The sequence below is a fragment of the Globicephala melas genome, chromosome 4 (assembly GCF_963455315.2).
Source record: "Globicephala melas chromosome 4, mGloMel1.2, whole genome shotgun sequence".
NCBI classification, from domain to species: Eukaryota; Metazoa; Chordata; class Mammalia; order Artiodactyla; family Delphinidae; genus Globicephala; species Globicephala melas.
In genome coordinates, this window is record NC_083317.1 from 67,161,058 (window position 1) to 67,178,277 (window position 17,220).

The 17,220-nt window shown below is 36.5% G+C and overlaps 1 protein-coding gene across 4 annotated transcripts in view; it reads right to left on the reverse strand.

The window, feature by feature from the left end:
* Positions 1 to 17,220, reverse strand: part of IQCB1 (IQ motif containing B1) — a 46,254-nt gene that overhangs the window by 14,944 nt on the left and 14,090 nt on the right. For all 4 annotated transcript variants that reach the window (XM_030857940.3, XM_060298135.2, XM_030857948.3 and 1 more), the window contains exons 6-10: positions 12,861 to 12,954; positions 8,132 to 8,231; positions 4,976 to 5,154; positions 2,886 to 2,995; positions 2,169 to 2,278 (exon numbers count right to left, since the gene is read on the reverse strand). In XM_030857940.3, the coding sequence (XP_030713800.1) occupies positions 2,169 to 2,278; positions 2,886 to 2,995; positions 4,976 to 5,154; positions 8,132 to 8,231; positions 12,861 to 12,954 (593 nt within the window). The remainder of the gene's footprint in view (positions 1 to 2,168; positions 2,279 to 2,885; positions 2,996 to 4,975; positions 5,155 to 8,131; positions 8,232 to 12,860; positions 12,955 to 17,220) is intronic.

Genomic DNA, 17,220 nt, shown 5'->3' on the forward strand with positions numbered 1-17,220 from the left:
AGCTCTGATGAATCTAGGTCCATAACTGTGAGTGGTGGGCAGTCCCTCCCCCCAAAAAACATGGGAGGGAAACTACTCTGAGATAATAACCTGACCACAAAGAGACAGAAATAACCTTGGCAGAAAGCCCAGCTACAAAGGAAGTAAAAGAAATTTGCATAAACTTGCTGCAACTAATAGAAGAGGAAAGGTGCTGAAGCCTGGAGCAAACTGGAGATTAAAAAACTAAAAACTCATTATAATGTGAGATTTAAATAATTTTGGCTTCATGGCTGATGTCTTATAATGGATATATTTATAACTGGTCTGGTGTTGTTTCATAAAGCAATGGAATTTCTATTTTAAAATAGTGGAATCTTAATTAGATTCCACAGATACCCCTCTAAGTGGACAAAATCTTTAATCCTAGGATGCTTTTAAGTAAAGATTTTAATATTGCAAAGAAAAGTAAACTGGCAAATTTGGCAACTACTGTAAGACTAAACATTAAAGGTCTGAATCCATGGCATAGGGGCACCTTTAAATGTAAGATACATAGCTGAGAATGGTAGCAGGAAGATCCATAAGGGATAACTACTCTGAGTTCACTACAAAGGTAAGGCTATACCAAGAACATCTCAGACTCTTGAATAGAAGAATATACAGTGTGACTCTCAAAATATTCATCATCTCCCAAACTTATTTAACCAAAGAAATAACTTTTTAAATATTTTTAAAGAAATAGCTAGTAGGATAGACAAACTCTGAGCAATGCTGGAATGGATTATACTTGCTTCTCATGAGTACTATTTACTTAACAGATCTGCCTGTCTAACTAGATTTGTAAATCTTCAAGGGCAAAAAATGTGCCATATGCATTTTCCTCTAAGTGCCCAGTAACATGCTAAAAAAACCTTTCTATTATTTTAATCTTGTGAGGTACACAGACAATTATCCCCATCTTATAGATGGGAAATTTGAGGCGAGAGAGGTGGGGCAACTTGTCCAAGATCATTCAGTTCACAAGTTGCTGAGGAGGGATACAAACTCAAGTCTGTTTAACTCTCCCAATACCTAGCACAGCCTCTGGCATATATTAGGCACTTGAAGCATGCTTAAAAAATTAACGATTTTTTGGCTACCAACAAAACTCATGCCCAATGATATTAATAACTTATCTTTTAAGTTTTCTCTGAAGGAAACTTTTATCAATGAAAAGCATGTCCACTAAGGGACACAGCCAGAGTGGCTTCAATACCTTCCACTAACCCATCCAGATTCTTAGAGGCAATGGAAAGAAAACACACAGACACAAATGACTTAGCTCCTAAGGTCATTTATGATAAAGTGGAGCCATCTCAGAGGTGATTTCTCATGCAGCCTAACTTAAAGCTAAATTTTAGTTCACTATTTTAAAACACATTTGTAACTGAGAAACACAGCTGCAGTTATTAAAAGAATAGTTTCAGTTTTCTTAAAAAAAACATTGACTTCTGGAATATGCAAGTTACACTTTAGTGAACTAAAATTTAGCTTTAAATTAGGTTACATGAAATCACCTCTGAGATGGCTCTAATTTATCAACAATGACCTAAGAGCTAACTCATTTGTGTGTGGTGTGTGTGTGTTCTTTTTGTCACCTCTAAGAATCTGGATGGATTAGTCATGTAAAAACTGGGCCATGTCTTCAGTATTTCATTTTTAGTTTACTTGAAATAGCAACAAATGACAAACTATGTCATATCTCAATGACCATATGTATCCATGCCATATTTACTGAGGAAAATCAGGTTAACATACTTAAACCTTTTTGTACTCATACACATTTTTACCAAAATTACATATGAACAATTATGGCAACTTTTAGTTTTAAGGGTTTGATGAGATAATTGACCATTACTGGCTCCCTCTATAGGCCTGGCCCACAAGAAAGTCTCATTAAGTGAACAGGATTGTGTATTTGTTACATCACATTCCTGTCTTACATTATGTCTTTTGCTTTTGGAAGTACATCTAGTTAATGAAGTGCTGGTACTCAGAAATGTATGAAGCAAGAATGAAAGAAACGGATTAGAATATTGAAAAAGAAAAAAAAAAACACCCCAAACTATAAGTTTTCATTCAGCTATACTCTAATAAGATACATCTAGCCCTCTCAGATCATAATTCCTCTCACCCAAATTTTTTACCTGAAACTCCTCTGCAAAGTAATCACAGCAGATGGAAGCTTCTTTAATCTCTTTCTAGTCTGGAAACCCTTCCAATAAGCTTGAATCAAGCAAGCTGCTTGATGCAGTTTCTGAAATTAAAGGCCAGAATTAATTTAGAGACATCTCTAGGAAAGTCTTTTTTAGAAGTTTACTTCTTAAAATATCAGGCCTGGGCAAGTATTAATCTCCATTTTTAATAAGCTGAGCAGGAGGCAACATCTGCATAGGCCCAGGACAGGGAAGGCCTAAGAATATTAAACCTGATCTCCCAAAGGAAGCTCAGTTAGGCATTATCTAGAATGTATTCAAGATACAGTCTAGTTAGCTTCAAATTCTCCCTGATTAATCTCACTTCCATTCCCATTACAAGAATTTCATAGTTTTGCTTATTTAATGTTTTAACTTCTTTGCTTCACTTCCTATGCCTGGCTTCATTTATTCAAAGATTCAAGGGTATGAGGGACTCTTTGTATAGGTTTAAAAAAAAAAGGCTCTGGGGTTAAAAATTTAGACCATAAACAACTCCTTCTCCCATCAAACTATGGCTGCTCTGGATATTAGGGGAAAATAAGTAAAGGAAGGGGGAGAGAGAGCAAATAAAAGATTCAAGAGACTACCACTATCCAATATTTTGAAACTAAAATGTTTACTGAAATGTTAGTAAATATCATGCAAATTATTTTTATAATTTAATACCTGCTCTTCTACTTCCTGATAGACCTTAGGGCTTAAAAGACCAATGAGCTGTCTAAGTTCTTGACTAAACTCTGTCCCAGGCTCTTGTTTATTTAGTAGACTTCTGAGTCCTGAAATGCAATAACAAAGGCACAACTATTAATAATAAAATATGATTTTGCTATCTAATCAGAATTAATTTGAGGTTAAAAAGTCTAGTTTAGAAACAAATGAAAACAATAACAAGATTAATCACATGATTTTTCTTTTTCCTTTTCTCAAAAACTTCTAGATTGAGGTCTTTAGGATTTTCCACTGTCCTGGAGTTCTTATGTGCTTACTCGTGAGATCTGATGCAAAATCTGTCTAGTCAACCTCTTTAATTAAAAAAAAAAAGGGAGAATGGAATCACTGCGATAAGTCAAAGGGTAGAGACATATAGTTGTGGTTTTTTTTTTGAACATAAATACCTTAAACAAAAACATTTTAAAAAAGATAATGAATACATACTGAGTAAATGCCTATCCTGTGGAAGCACTTAAGCAGGTTATTAGTTACTACTAATTATATGGAGTTATTATTACATAAAAATATACAGTAATGTATGTAATTTGGGGTAAATCAATAGGTTCCTGAGCATTTATTATAGGAGAAGTGCTATAATATTAAAATACTGCACTTTCATCCCAAATTAAAACTGAGTAGTAATATAAGTTACAAAGTAAGTACTATTTCCAGCGTATGGAGGAATGATGTATTATAATGTATGTACACAAGATACATCAGCAAGGGAAAATGGCCTTGGAGTGTACAAATGGGGAAGCCACTAGATAGGTCTTTCCATGTCATACTTTCTTCAAGACTCAAGTTCTCAGCAGTATTAATAATTGTAAAATATCTTGAGGAAACTGAATAAGTTCTACTGTTGAGAAAAGAAAGGGAGACAGCTTAAGATAAAATTCCTTTAGAATGAACTGTTGGACATTCACATTTCTATAGAGGAAATCTAATTACAGAAATAAAAAAATGTGTATCTGGCACAATATCATCTAGACAGTTTTATTACTGGCACTTCTCTCCCTATTTCTATAATACATAAAATAATTACAATGTTCACAGTAATGACTCATGCAAGATAAGTCACTAAAGTGCCTTCCAAATCATCAAGAATGATTAAAGGCCATTGTAATAGTTTTGGTATTAAATGCATCACATTATATTCTAATTCTTGAAATTTTATATATAATATAACCCTGTATTAGTAAGTATATTTAATCAATTAGAAACCTACTTCTTGACCATACCAAATAAGAAAATATATTGTAATGGATTCATGGCTCTGGCTAGCAAAGAAATAAAACAAAGTAACATATAACTTTGATTAACAGTTGAAAAAAAAAAAAAACTACCTGAGTAATTCTGGGTAAACACCTACATTTTTTCCATGCCTCTGTTTCCACTGCTATATAATGAGGATAAGAGTAAACATCTCACAGGATTGTTATGAAGATTAAATATTTTAATACACATAAAGTATGAGGAATAGTCATCTGACACATAGTAAATGCTCAATTAAATGAAAGATTATTCTATGGTAATGGTAAAACACTGAGTCCTTTCCTTCTCAAGTTTTCTGACTTTTTATTCACATATATGTTTGATTTTGGAGGTGAGGGAAATTTTTTGTTTGTCTTTGAGGAAAGGCAGTATAGGAGTTGAAGAGTAATTATTAATTGATGTAAAGATCAAAAGGGCTGTCAATCTCTGAAGCACAGCTCTATTTTCTCAGTAAAGTTAGGTAAGATCACTGATCTTTTTTTGGTCATTATTTTACTACACTATATGGTATAATCAATACACAGCCTTTTTGTCAGAGAGGGAGCAAATATTCATTGTAACCTTGTCAATAAGGTATCATATGCCACCTGTTGAGACATGAAGATGGCTGGATTACATAAAGGTTTTTTCCCTGAACTGTTATCTGCTGTGACAGTTTATCTGCACATTTCAATTATTGACTTTTTAAAAACACAGGTATTTTGTTTTCCATAAACCATCAATAAAAATGTTCTTTTTGAGACTTTCAAGAACAGAAAGAATATATGTACTACCTTTGTAGCAGGCACTTAGTCTCAGTAAAATCAAAATTTCCTGATGGGATTTAGCCATCAACAGTAGGAGCCTTGTAGCAGTACTTCTTATGACTGGACTAGGAGTTGATAAAAGTTTGAAAACAACTTCATCTAAAATTGAATGCAGGGTTTTCACTTCTATTCTGAGTAAATCACCACTAATAGAACAAAATAAAAAAAAAAGTACCGTTACTAAACGACACATAAGTATCTCAAAAAATTAAACATTACAGGTGCAGCAAGTTAATGCCTATGGCCTGATCCATGAAGATAACCAATAGTTTAAGCAGATAGCTTAGTTCCAAAAATACATCACATTAAATCAATTAATTGAATTCTTACTGTAAGGCACCATGCTAGGTAAAGTAAGGAATACAAAGTTGACAAAGAAACTTGCAATCAAATACTGGAGGAAAGATAAATGTGCAAAATAGTAAATAGATGGTTCAAAAGCTTCAAGGCAATAATAAGAGGAAGATCACAGGACATTAAGTACATGGTTCACTGCTTAATGATGTACGAAGACAAACATGTTATAGGAATTCAATTATCATGTACTTAATATAGAAGGAACTTTTTCTTTTAGTATTCCTCTATTACACTAACAACCTCATGTTGCATTACTGATGTCATGAAAAATTACCTGAAACGTCGAAATAGTCAAAAGGGATTACTGGGTGTTCTTTTACTCACCCCACCAAGGAATATGTGATTTTCTAGGGGTGTGTACCTTTGATTATCCATTTACTACTGATTAGGATATTTTGCAATTCTGTAAAAGTAGATGTTGGCTTGTAGAAAGCAAATAATGGCAATGATTATTATCTGAGAACAATGCAAAGAGATTCTTACTCAACAACAATATAAATGACTTTTATCCACTAGAAAAAGTAACCGTAAAGGTTATGCCTGATATTCTCTACCATTCAGTTTCTGTGATAAAATGTTCTTCTGATCCTCTTCCATCCTCTACTTACAGATTTTTGACCATTCTTTCTCAGTCTTCTTTGTGGGCTCCCCTTCCCCAATATACCCCTTAAAGGTACTCCCCAGGATTCTATTTTCAGCCCATTTCTTTTCTCAGTCTATTCATATTTTCCACTGAGCTCATCTTCTCTCATGTTTTTAACTATCGGTTTTAGGCTAACTCATAAGTCCACAGTTCTAGTCCAGATCTCTTCCAGAAGTCACATTCACTTGTCAGTAGACATTTAAGTTGTCTTGTCTTTGGGTGTTACAGATAAAGCTGCTATAAACATTTGTGTACAAGTCTTTGCATGGACTCTTATTTCTCTGTCTGCTGAAAATATCTACCTATGTTGGACATAACCAATATTTAATTTGTTTTGGCTATACCACTGTCTATTATCCATTATAGAAAACTTGGTGTCATACCTGAATGCATCCTTTATTTTACTCCGTATCAAAATGCTCATAAAGACCTGATGATTTTTTATTTTGACCAGCTTCATTAAAGTATAATTGATATACAACAAACTGCACACATTTAAATGTACAATTTGGTAAGTTCTGACATTTCCCCATCACAATCAAGATAATGAACATATCCATCACCCATCAAAGCTTCCTTTTGCTTCACTGTAGTCCCTCTCTTCTTACCTTCCCTGGCACCTTATACTCAGGCAACCACTGATCTGCTTTCTGTCACTATAAATTAATTTACATTTCCTAGAATTTTATACATAGTTATGATTGTAGATCCTATCTGAACATCATCAGTTTGCAGAAATGATTACTTTGTATTACTAAAGGAAGAGGGGGAAAAAAAAGAGCAAAGCAGAGATTCTATCATGGCACAAGTTTGATTTTCTCATCCTTTTAAAGCCAAATCAAAGTATGACCATTTCTGCTAAACTTCCTGCCTTTGTATTACTTTACAAATAAAGAAAATTTTAAGATGTAGGCAGTTTCAATAACCAGATGTGGTTAAGTTGCTTGGAAACAATTTGATCCTTTCAGATCTTGCTTTCATTTTGTTGGGATGATCCAGAATGGTGCTCAGTCTAGTGCTATTATCCCTTACTACTAGGATGAAACCATCCTGAGTACTCTCAGTGCTCCATTTTTCATGTAGTTTTCCAGTTTGGCTGCTGGAATCAGTCAGTATTCTTGGCTCTGTGTTTCTGGTACTGCTCCTTTTAATCCTTCTGGATTACTGTTTTCCACGACATTGGATAGTTTCCTCAAACGCATGTGCTGATCAGTACTCTACTGAAAACTTGTAGGGGACTCTGCAGATCTCTAGGGTTCTCTCTTTGTGTAGCTCTCTCTTCTACGGTATCCTGTCTTATAAACTCTAGCCTACTTTTCACCCTCTGCATGTTGTTTCTTACCTGTGTGCACTTGCTTATATTGTTACCTCTGCCTAGAAATACTGTTTTCTCTTCTTCCTCCCTGGCTAATTTCTTATCCGTAAAGTTTCATCTCAGGTGTTAACCTTCTCCAGGAAGTAGCCCCCCCTCAGTTTGGTTTAGGAGCTCCTCTAATACTTGTGTACCCTTAAACATGGTAACTTATTACACTGTAATATAATTGTCCTTATGTGTTAGTCTCTTCCACTATACTGTAAGCTATTTGAAGACAAGGTTCATATCTTAATCAATTTTGTAAACCCAATGACAGACAAATACTTGGCACGTATAGTAGATGCTTAACAAATCCATATTGAACTGAAAGAATCAATGATTTCAACAGTGTTTACTCTGCCTTTCTATTTTAACCTGGGAAAATTGCCTATTACTTCTTTTATGCCCTTCTATAGCACCTGGCAAATACTAAGCTTGCAGTTTGCTAAATAAATATATGATTAAATATTTTTTATTGTGATCCCAATATCTTCCTTCAGATATCACAGTAATTTTTCTTCTCTAAGCCTGCGATTTGGATTAAAATCTTCTTAAGCTCTAAGATAAGATACAAATTTGATAACAAATTTCCAATCTTTTACAGTATTTTACATCCATTTTTTTCTGAAATACAATGGTAATAATAGAGCTTTTTAAATGCCATGTACAAGTCATATGCAATCGAAGATTTTAGGGAAATTGGAATAAAATTGGTAATGCTTCTGATCACGAATAAAAAAATTCTACATATTTTGTAAGGCCAAGTTACCTGTTGATCTGTAGTATGTTCTGTAGCATGGTCATGACCGTAGATCCTACCTGAACATTGTCAGTTTGTAGTAAGTGCAAGAAATGATCACTTCGCAGTACTAAAGGAAGAGAAAATAAGATTAAGATTCTATGATGATACAATTAGTATTTACTTGCCCTTTCAAAACCAAGCCAAAGCATAATCATTTCTGTTAAACTTCCTGCCTTTATATACTTTGCAGTAAAGATTTTCTAGAATAGTTTCAATAACTATAATAGATAGCTATCCCATTTTTATGGACAGTTACAAATAAAGAAATACTAAGCTAAGATGGGACTTCCCTGGTGGCGCAGTGGTTAAGAATGTGCCTGCCAATGTAAGGGACACAGGTTCCATCACTGGTCTGGGAAGATCCCACATGCCACAGAGCAACTAAGCCCATGAGCCACAACTACTGAGCTTGCACTCTAGAGCCCACGAGCCACAACTACTGAGCTCGTGTGCCACAAATACTGAAGCCTATGCACCTAGAGCCCGTGCTCCGCAACAAGAAAGCCACCGCAATGAGAAGCCCATGCACTGCAACGAAGAGTAGTAGCCCCCGCTAGCTGCAATTAGAGAAAGCATGAAGACCCAATGCAGCCAAAAATAAATTAAAAGAAAAATAAAGAAATACTAAGCTAAGAATCTACTGTTATCTCCCCTTAAATTAAAAGTAAAATATAAAATCCTAAAACTGAATCTCCTTTTCTAGCAGTGAGTTCAGTGAAAAAAACCAAATTTTCTGTGAAAAAAAGAGAATGTGAAGGAATAGCAATGGTACAGATGACCGTAATCAGTGGCTCATGTCCTTAAAAATTTAATTGTTATATAATGTATCATATTTATCATGTTTGCTAATATCTTATCTTAAATAATAATAAATCATTAATTACCCAGAAGAGTATTTGTTTGTATTGGTTTATAATTTTTAGGTTCTGAGCAGCCAGTTATGAAGACTTGGCACTGGATGCTTATGCAGGTCGCTTAACCTCTCAGAACATCTATTTCTGCCTGTATAAAACTAAAAATAACAGCTCTTTCACAGACTACTGTAAAATGTCCTAGAACAGCGTAGGTTCCCAGTAGATGTCAGTTTATAGTCCTTTCTTCACTAACTGATCAGAATTTTTTTAAAAAATAAATTTATTTATTTTTGGCTGTGTTGGGTCTTTGTTGCTGTGCACGGGCTTTCTCTAGTTGCGGTGAGCGGGGGCTACTCTTCATTGCGGTGTTCAGGCTTCTCATTGCAGTGGCTTCTCTTGTTGTGGAGCATGGGCTCTAGATGTGCAGGCTTCAGTAGTTGTGGCGCACGGGCTGTAGAGCACAGGCTCAGTAGTTGTGGCACACAGGTTTAGTTGCTCCGTGGCACGTGGGATATTCCTGGAACAGGGCTTGAACCCGTGTCCCCTGCATTGGCAGGTGGATTCTTAACCACTGCACCACCAGGGAAGCCCCTCAGAATTTTAATTAAAGTGGGATCAGGTATGTTGGCAAGGCAGCTCTGTGAACACTACCCTAGCTTCTACAAAACAACTTTCCTCTTTTCGTCTTTCAGTTTCCTGAGGGAACGTATTTGATTTCTTTCACATACTAACTACTGTTCTTCATTTCTATTTATATAATACAGTATTTCAATATCTCACCAGATACTATTCTTTTTTAATGTTTAACAACTTCAAAGCACAATACCACTACTATTAAATATTTTTATGGCTTCTAATTTTCTATTCTTTAATAGCAAAAAAATTCTCCTCTGTAGCTGGGATAAGTGTATTTTTCCATTTTTGTCTACTTAAAGATGTTTCATTAACAACTCTTTAATTAAGTTTGAATTCACTGAAATCATATAGTATCTAGTGTGTATATACGTTTTTTCTATATTGGAAAAATTATGATAATTTATTAAAGTTATTCTACTTTATTTTTTATACTATTTGTCTTATATTATTATATAACTTATTTTTGGAGCCTCTATTATGTTTTTCAAGTGCAGTCAGATAACTATTTGGTCCCCCAAACTAAAACTGATACTTCTGCCCATTTCTTTCTTTAATTAAACTTTTTACAATTAAAGTTTCAAACATATGTAAGAGAGAACAGTATAATGACCCTGCATGTACCAGTCACTCAACTTTAACAGTGATCAACTCACCAACAATCTTGTTTCACCTATCCCATCTACTTCCTGCCTCTCATTTTATTTGAAAGCAAATCTAAGACATCAAATCATTTTATCCACAAGTATTTCAATACATATTCCCCAAACATATGAATTATTAAAAAATAAAACATAGCCATTATCTAACCTAAATAGTCATGATTCCTGATTTTATCAAATATCCAGTCAGTCCTCCCATTTCCACTTTTTGTGTGAATTTTTTTTTTTTTTTGCCGTATGCGGGCCTCTCACTGTTGTGGCCTCTCCCGTTGCGGAGCACAGGCTCCGGACACGCAGGCTCAGCGGCCATGGCTCACGGGCCCAGCCACTCCGCGGCATGTGGGATCTTCCCGGACGGGGGCACGAACCCATGTCCCCTGCATTGGCAGGCGGACTCTCAACCACTGCGCCACCAGGGAAGCCCTTTGTGTGAGTTTTTAAAAGTTTATTTGAATCAAGATCCAATTAAGAGTCACACATTGGAACTGGTTATCTTTCAAATTTCTTTTAACCTATGGGTTTCTACTTTACCTTTTTTCCCCCTTGCAATTTATTTATTGACGAAACTATGTCAATTGTCCTATGAGTTTCCCACAGTCTAGCTTTGCTAACTGCATTCCTGGGGTATAATTTAATGTTTCTCTGACCTTCTAAAAATTGGTAGTTGGAGCTCCAGGATCAAAATGATTCATGTTTGAATTTCTGGCATATCCATGTCATATGTGAGGTTATGATGAGGCACTTATTATCTGGTTGTCTCTCCTTTTGAGGTGTTGACAGTGATGGATAATTCACTAAAGGTTGCAAAATAGCACTATTCTATCATACCCTTTTCACTTATTAGTTGGGATATGTTTATAAAGAAAAGTTTCTCCTCATCAATATGTAAGAAAAGGCAGTATAAATGCCGAACTCTCCATTTAACAGTTTTCAAAATGAACTGGTCCCCTAGCAGACTCTAATGGTAACTTTTATTAATAATGGTATGGGAATATATAAAAAAAAGATTAGCAAAATGTTGATAACTGTTGAGGCTCAGTGATGAGTACATAGGGGTTCATTATACTATTCTACTTTCCATAATAAAAGGTTAAAGTTAATAATCTCACTATATTTGACGAGTTTTAATCCACTGTAGTTATTACCCTTATTACTGTTCAAATTTCGCATTTTTAGCTAGTAGAAGCCTCCTTATGTTGGCTCCTGAGTCCTTTTCACAGAATCCTAACAGACTTTGATTGCTTCCTTCCTATCTAGTTATTCAAGATACTTCTGGCTTATCTTGCATATTTTCTACCTCATACCTATATATAGTCAGCCATTTCTCCAAGGAGGTGGTTCTTTTGAGAGAAAAGGTTACTGGACATCCTAATTTTGTATCCAATTGTTTACCTTAGTTTTAATACCTACTTTATTGGTGTTTTAAATCTACAGATTGATCTGAGGAGTACTGTCACTTTTGTTATAATTTTTGAAAAGGAATATGGCGTATTTAAAAATTTTTCAAGTATTCACTCTCTCACTGTCTCTCATTAACTAGGTCTTTAATATCTCACTATAGTGTGGCTAAGTACTTTATATTTTTGATAAAATAGTTCTTTAAGTTGGGAAGTTTATACTAATATTTGTTCTATAATGGGAAATGAATAGATAATGCTTATTTTTAAAAGAAGTATTCAAGCATGTTACTTAGCTCTATGTGGATATAACTACCAAAAGTATTAGTTATACTAATCGAAAGTAGTTGCCTTTAGAAAACGGGAACTGGAGTGAGGTGTGAGGGCCAGGGATTGTGTGTATTTTTTAAACAATTCTTACGGAACTATCCGACTCTTTAAATTATGCACAGACATAATTCTGAGAGTAAAAAATAAAATATTAATATTCAGCTCAATTTTAACGTTCTAAAAAATATCAATGTTCTTATATTATTCCTATATAATTACATTTCTCTTAGATTAAATCTTTCAAGAAGGTAAGAATGTTGTCATGATTATTATTAGTTTACTTTCTTAGTCTTAAGGAAACATAATATAAAACTAACATGTATTTGTATTGCTCAGTGTAAGTACAGAAATCCTATATAGTAACTTTCAAGTTTAGTAAAATATCACTATATAAAAGCTTACTCTTACATCAATAGTTAGGCTGTGAGTTAAATTATATCTATACTCTGTACATAGGGATGTCTATCATACTAAGTCTAAAATATAACTGTAATCTTTGGGGGAAAAAAAAAAAGATTTTCCCTAGACTAAACTGTTAAGATCATTAATCCTTATCTTAGATTTGCTAAATAGAAAAAACTAAGGAGAAAGTTATATTTTAGCAATTTTCCACTTAATGTAACATCCACATTGTTGATGTTGTCTATTTAAAGCTGGAACATCCAAATGTGCTTTTACTTTTTGTGTGTGGGGTTATTTCAGTGTGGTTTCATTTAACTGTGGTTATCTGTAGTTAATGGGGTATTTATTTTTAGAAAAAAAACAAACTGTTAGCAGGTGACTCTACAATGACTATCAATTAAAAAATCTTTTTTCTTACCATTCTGGATGAGTTGAACATGTCCTCCCAATAGCCAGAAGAGAGAATCAGTCACAATTTCAAAAAAGTGTAGTAATGCATCTTTTTCTTCACCCTTAACACACACAAAAAAAACCAATTGACTTTTCTGTAATTGTTTTAATTAATAAAAGAATAGACTTCTCTCTGAAGAGTCACAGGACCTGGTTTCTGCATCTATCTCAGCTATTTATGAGGTACATGATCTTGTAGCTTTTAGTTTCTTAATTTATAAAACTGTGGTAACAGGCTAGTAATACCTACTCTACTTAACAGAAATGGTTGCTATCCAGAGGTCAAATGGGACAATATACGTAGTATAAGAACTACAAGTTGATACACTAGGATTTTTCGATACCAGCTATACATAAGGATCATCTGTGGAGTTTTAAAAAATATCCCTGTGCACAGGCTTTAGTCCAAACATACTGAAATCTGAATCTCCAAAGTTAAAAGTCGGACCTCTGACTCTTTACAAGGTTAGGTGTGTGATTTGTTTATGTAGCCAGGGTTGAAAATCACTGCAATATGCAAATGTAGGTGTCAACATAAAAAGCATTATTATTAGTGCATTTCAGTTGCAGCTTCTACTCTATGACTCCATGAAGGCAGAGACCATGTTATTTAGCTCTCCACTATACACCCAGTGTCTAAAACAGTTCTGACACACAGTGAATGTTCAATCAATATTTATCCAATAAATAAATGACAATTTTTTCTGCTTCTTTCCTTCTGGAAAGTAGGGTGAGAAATTATTCTACATTAGAGTATGTGTCACAATGGGAAATAAGAAACAGATTACATTCACAATTCTGTCTTACTGGCCACATAATTTTAGTGGAAAGTTGTATAAAGGCCATTTATCTTATCCATGTCATGAATGTACTGTGGCCTAAAAGTAATGACAACAGCAAAAACATGGCTGCTATGGTTACTCTTCATAAAAATGAAAGTATTTTCTTCCTCAGGGTTAGATAGGTGCTTAAATAAATGTATACTGACAAATATACCAACAATCAAAAAAGAAAGAAGTGTCACATTAGATCAAGAATCCCTTTAGTCCAATAAACTGCCTTAGCCAGTTTCACTGAAATAAAGGGCACAGTAATCTTCATTGCTGCCAACCTCAAGGTATAGTGCTGGGCTCCTATACTTACTACTTTCCTTTAAAAACCCATTAGATAATGTCACCCACAAATTCACGGCCTCTGAGACTGGTTAACAAAATTTACCCTTAAGTCACTACAAAATTCTGGCAGTTATTTTCCTATTCTTACATATAAAATACATATATTGGGTTGGCCAAAAAGTTCGTTCGGGTTTTTCTGTACCATGTTATGAAAAACCCAAATGAACTTTCTGGCCAACTGTGTGTGTGTGGGTGTGTGTGTGTGTGTGTGTGTGTGTGTGTGTGTGTGTGTGTGTGTGTGTGTGTGTGTGTGTGTGTGTGTGTGTGTGTGTGTGTGTGTGTGTGTGTACGTATATATATGTGTATGCATATTTTAACGAGTTTGCATTTTAGGCCATAATACCCTGTGTATGTCCCACCATGTGCTCTACTACCTACCTGCTAGCTAATTAAAAAATATATATATAATTGGGAAACAACTAGGTAGATAGAACTAATAGATAAATGGACATATATACACTACCAAACGTAAAACAGATAGCTAGTGGGAAGCAGCTGCATAGCACAGGGAGATCAGCTAGGTGGTTTGTGACCACCTAGAGCAGTGGGATAGGGAGGGTGGGAGGGAGGGAGATGCAAGAGGGAAGAGATATGGGAACATATGTATATGTGTAACTGATTCACTTTGTTATAAAGCAGAAACTAACACACCATTGTAAAGCAATTATACTCCAATAAAGATGTTAAAAATAATAATAATTCTGAAAAAAAATTCAGTTTTCTTTTTCTTTTTTTAACACTAGAAACAGAATTTTAATTAATTTTAAACCAAAGTCCAAATTGATCCATTTTAGTCTGTGCTGATAATTAACTTTTTCTGTGCTTCCCACTGCCATGATAACCCATCAACAAACAAGTGCAGGGACCTTCAAGATAGTGGAGGAGTAAGACGTGGAGATCACCTTCCTCCCCACAAATACATCAAAAATACCTCTACATGTGGAACAATGACTACAGAACACCTACTGAACGCTGGCAGAAGACCTCAGACCTCCCAAAAGGCAAGAAAATCCCCACGTACCTGGGTAGGGCAAAAGAAAAAAGAAAAAACAGAGACAAAAGAATAGGGACGGGACCTGCACCTCTGGGAGGGAGATGTGAAGGAGGAAAAGTTTCCACACACTAGGAAGCCCCTTCACTGTCGGGGACAGGGGGTGACCAGGGGGGAAGCTTCAGAGCCACGAAGGAGTGCAGCAACAGGGGTGCGGAGGGCAAAGCGGAGAGATTCCTGCACAGAGGATTGGTGCCAACCAGCACTTAGCAGCCTGAGAGGCTTGTCTGCTCACCCGCCGAGGTGGGTGGGGGCTGCGAGCTCAGGCTCAGGCTTTGGAGGTCAGATGCCAGGGAGAGGACTGGGGTTGGCTGTGTGAAGTCAGCCTGAAGGGGGCTAGTGCCCCATAGCTAGCCGGGAGGGAGTCCGGGAAAGAGTCTGAACCTGCCTAAGAGGCAAGAGACCATTGTTTCCGGGTGCGCAAGGAGAGGGGATTCCTGCTCCGTGTGCCCAGAGACAGCAGAGCACTGCCTAAGCGAGCTCCAGAGATGGGCATGAGCCACGACTGTCAGCTTGGACCCCAGAGATGGGCATGTACCGCTAACGCTGCCGCTGCTGTCACCAAGAATCCTACGTGCAAGGGCAGGTCACTACTCACACCCTCCCTGGGAGGCTTTGTAGCATGCCACTGCCAGGGTCCCATGATCCAGGGAAACTTCCCTGGGAGAACACACAGCACACCTGAGGCTGTTGCAATGTCACACTGGCCTCTCCCGCCACATGCTTGGCCCGCATTCCAATTATGACTACTGTACCCCTCCCTCTCCCTGGCCTGAGTGAGCAAGAAAGCCCTAATCAGCTGCTGCTTTAACCCCCTCCTGTCTGGGCGGGGAACAGATGCTTGAGAGGGGCTTACACACAGAGGTGGGGCCAAAACCAAAGCTGAACCCCAGGAGCTGTACAAACAAAGAAGAGAAAAGGAAATTTCTCTGTGCAGCCTCAGAAGCAGTGGAGTAAATCCCCACAATCAACATGATAAACCCTGCATGTTTGGAATACAGGAATAGACAATGAATGTTCCCAAAATTGAGGCGGTGGACTTCGGAGCAACTGTAGACATGGGGTTTGCTTTCTGCGTCTGATTTGTTTTTGGGTTTAGGTTTATCTTAGTTTTTAGTGCTTGTTATCATTGGTGGGTTTGGTTACTCTCTTCCTTTTTATTTAAAAAAAATTTTTTTCCTTTTTTCTCTTTTTGTGAGTGTGTGTATATATGTTACTTTCTGTGATTATTGTCAGTTTAGGTTTGCTTTTACCATTTGTCCAAGGGTTCTGTTTGTTCGTTTTTGTTGTTGTTTGTTTTTGTTTGTTTTCTTTTTATCAGTGTGTGTGTGTGTTTCTTTTTGTGATTTTGTCTGTACAGTTTTGCTTTTACCATTTGATTTGGGGTTCTATCTGTTCATTTTTTTCTGTTTTTTTTTTTTCCTTCCTTTTCTTCTGAGCCATGCGGCTGGCAGGGTCTTGGTGCTCTGGCCAGGTGTTAGGCCTGAGCCTCCGAGGTGGGAGAGCCAAGTCCAGGACACTGGACCACCAGAGACCTCCAGGCTCCACATAACATCAATCAGTAAGAGCTCTCAGAGATCTCCATCTCAACACTAAGACCCCGCTCCATACAACAGCCAGCAAGCTCCAGTGCTGGATGCCCCATGCCAAACAACTAGCAAGACAGGAACACAACCCCACTCATTAGCAGAGAGGCTGTCTAAAGTCATAATAAGTTCACAGACACCCCAAAAAACACCATTAGACACGGCCCTGCCCACCAGAAGGACAAGATCCAGCCTCACCCAGCAGAACACAGGCACCAGTCCCCTCCACCAGGGAGCCTACACAGCCATTGAACCAACCTCACCCACTGGGGGCAGACACCAAAAATAATGGGAACTACGAACCTGCAGCCTATGAAAAGGAGACCACAAACATCATAAGTTAAACAAAATGAGAAGACAGAGAAATATGCAGCAGATGAAGGAGCAAGGTAAAACCCCACCAGACCAAAGAAATGAAGAGGAAATAGGCAGTCTACCTGATAAAGAATTCAGAGTAATGATAGTAAAGATGATCCAAAATCTCAGAAATAGAATGGAGAAAACAGAAGAAACATT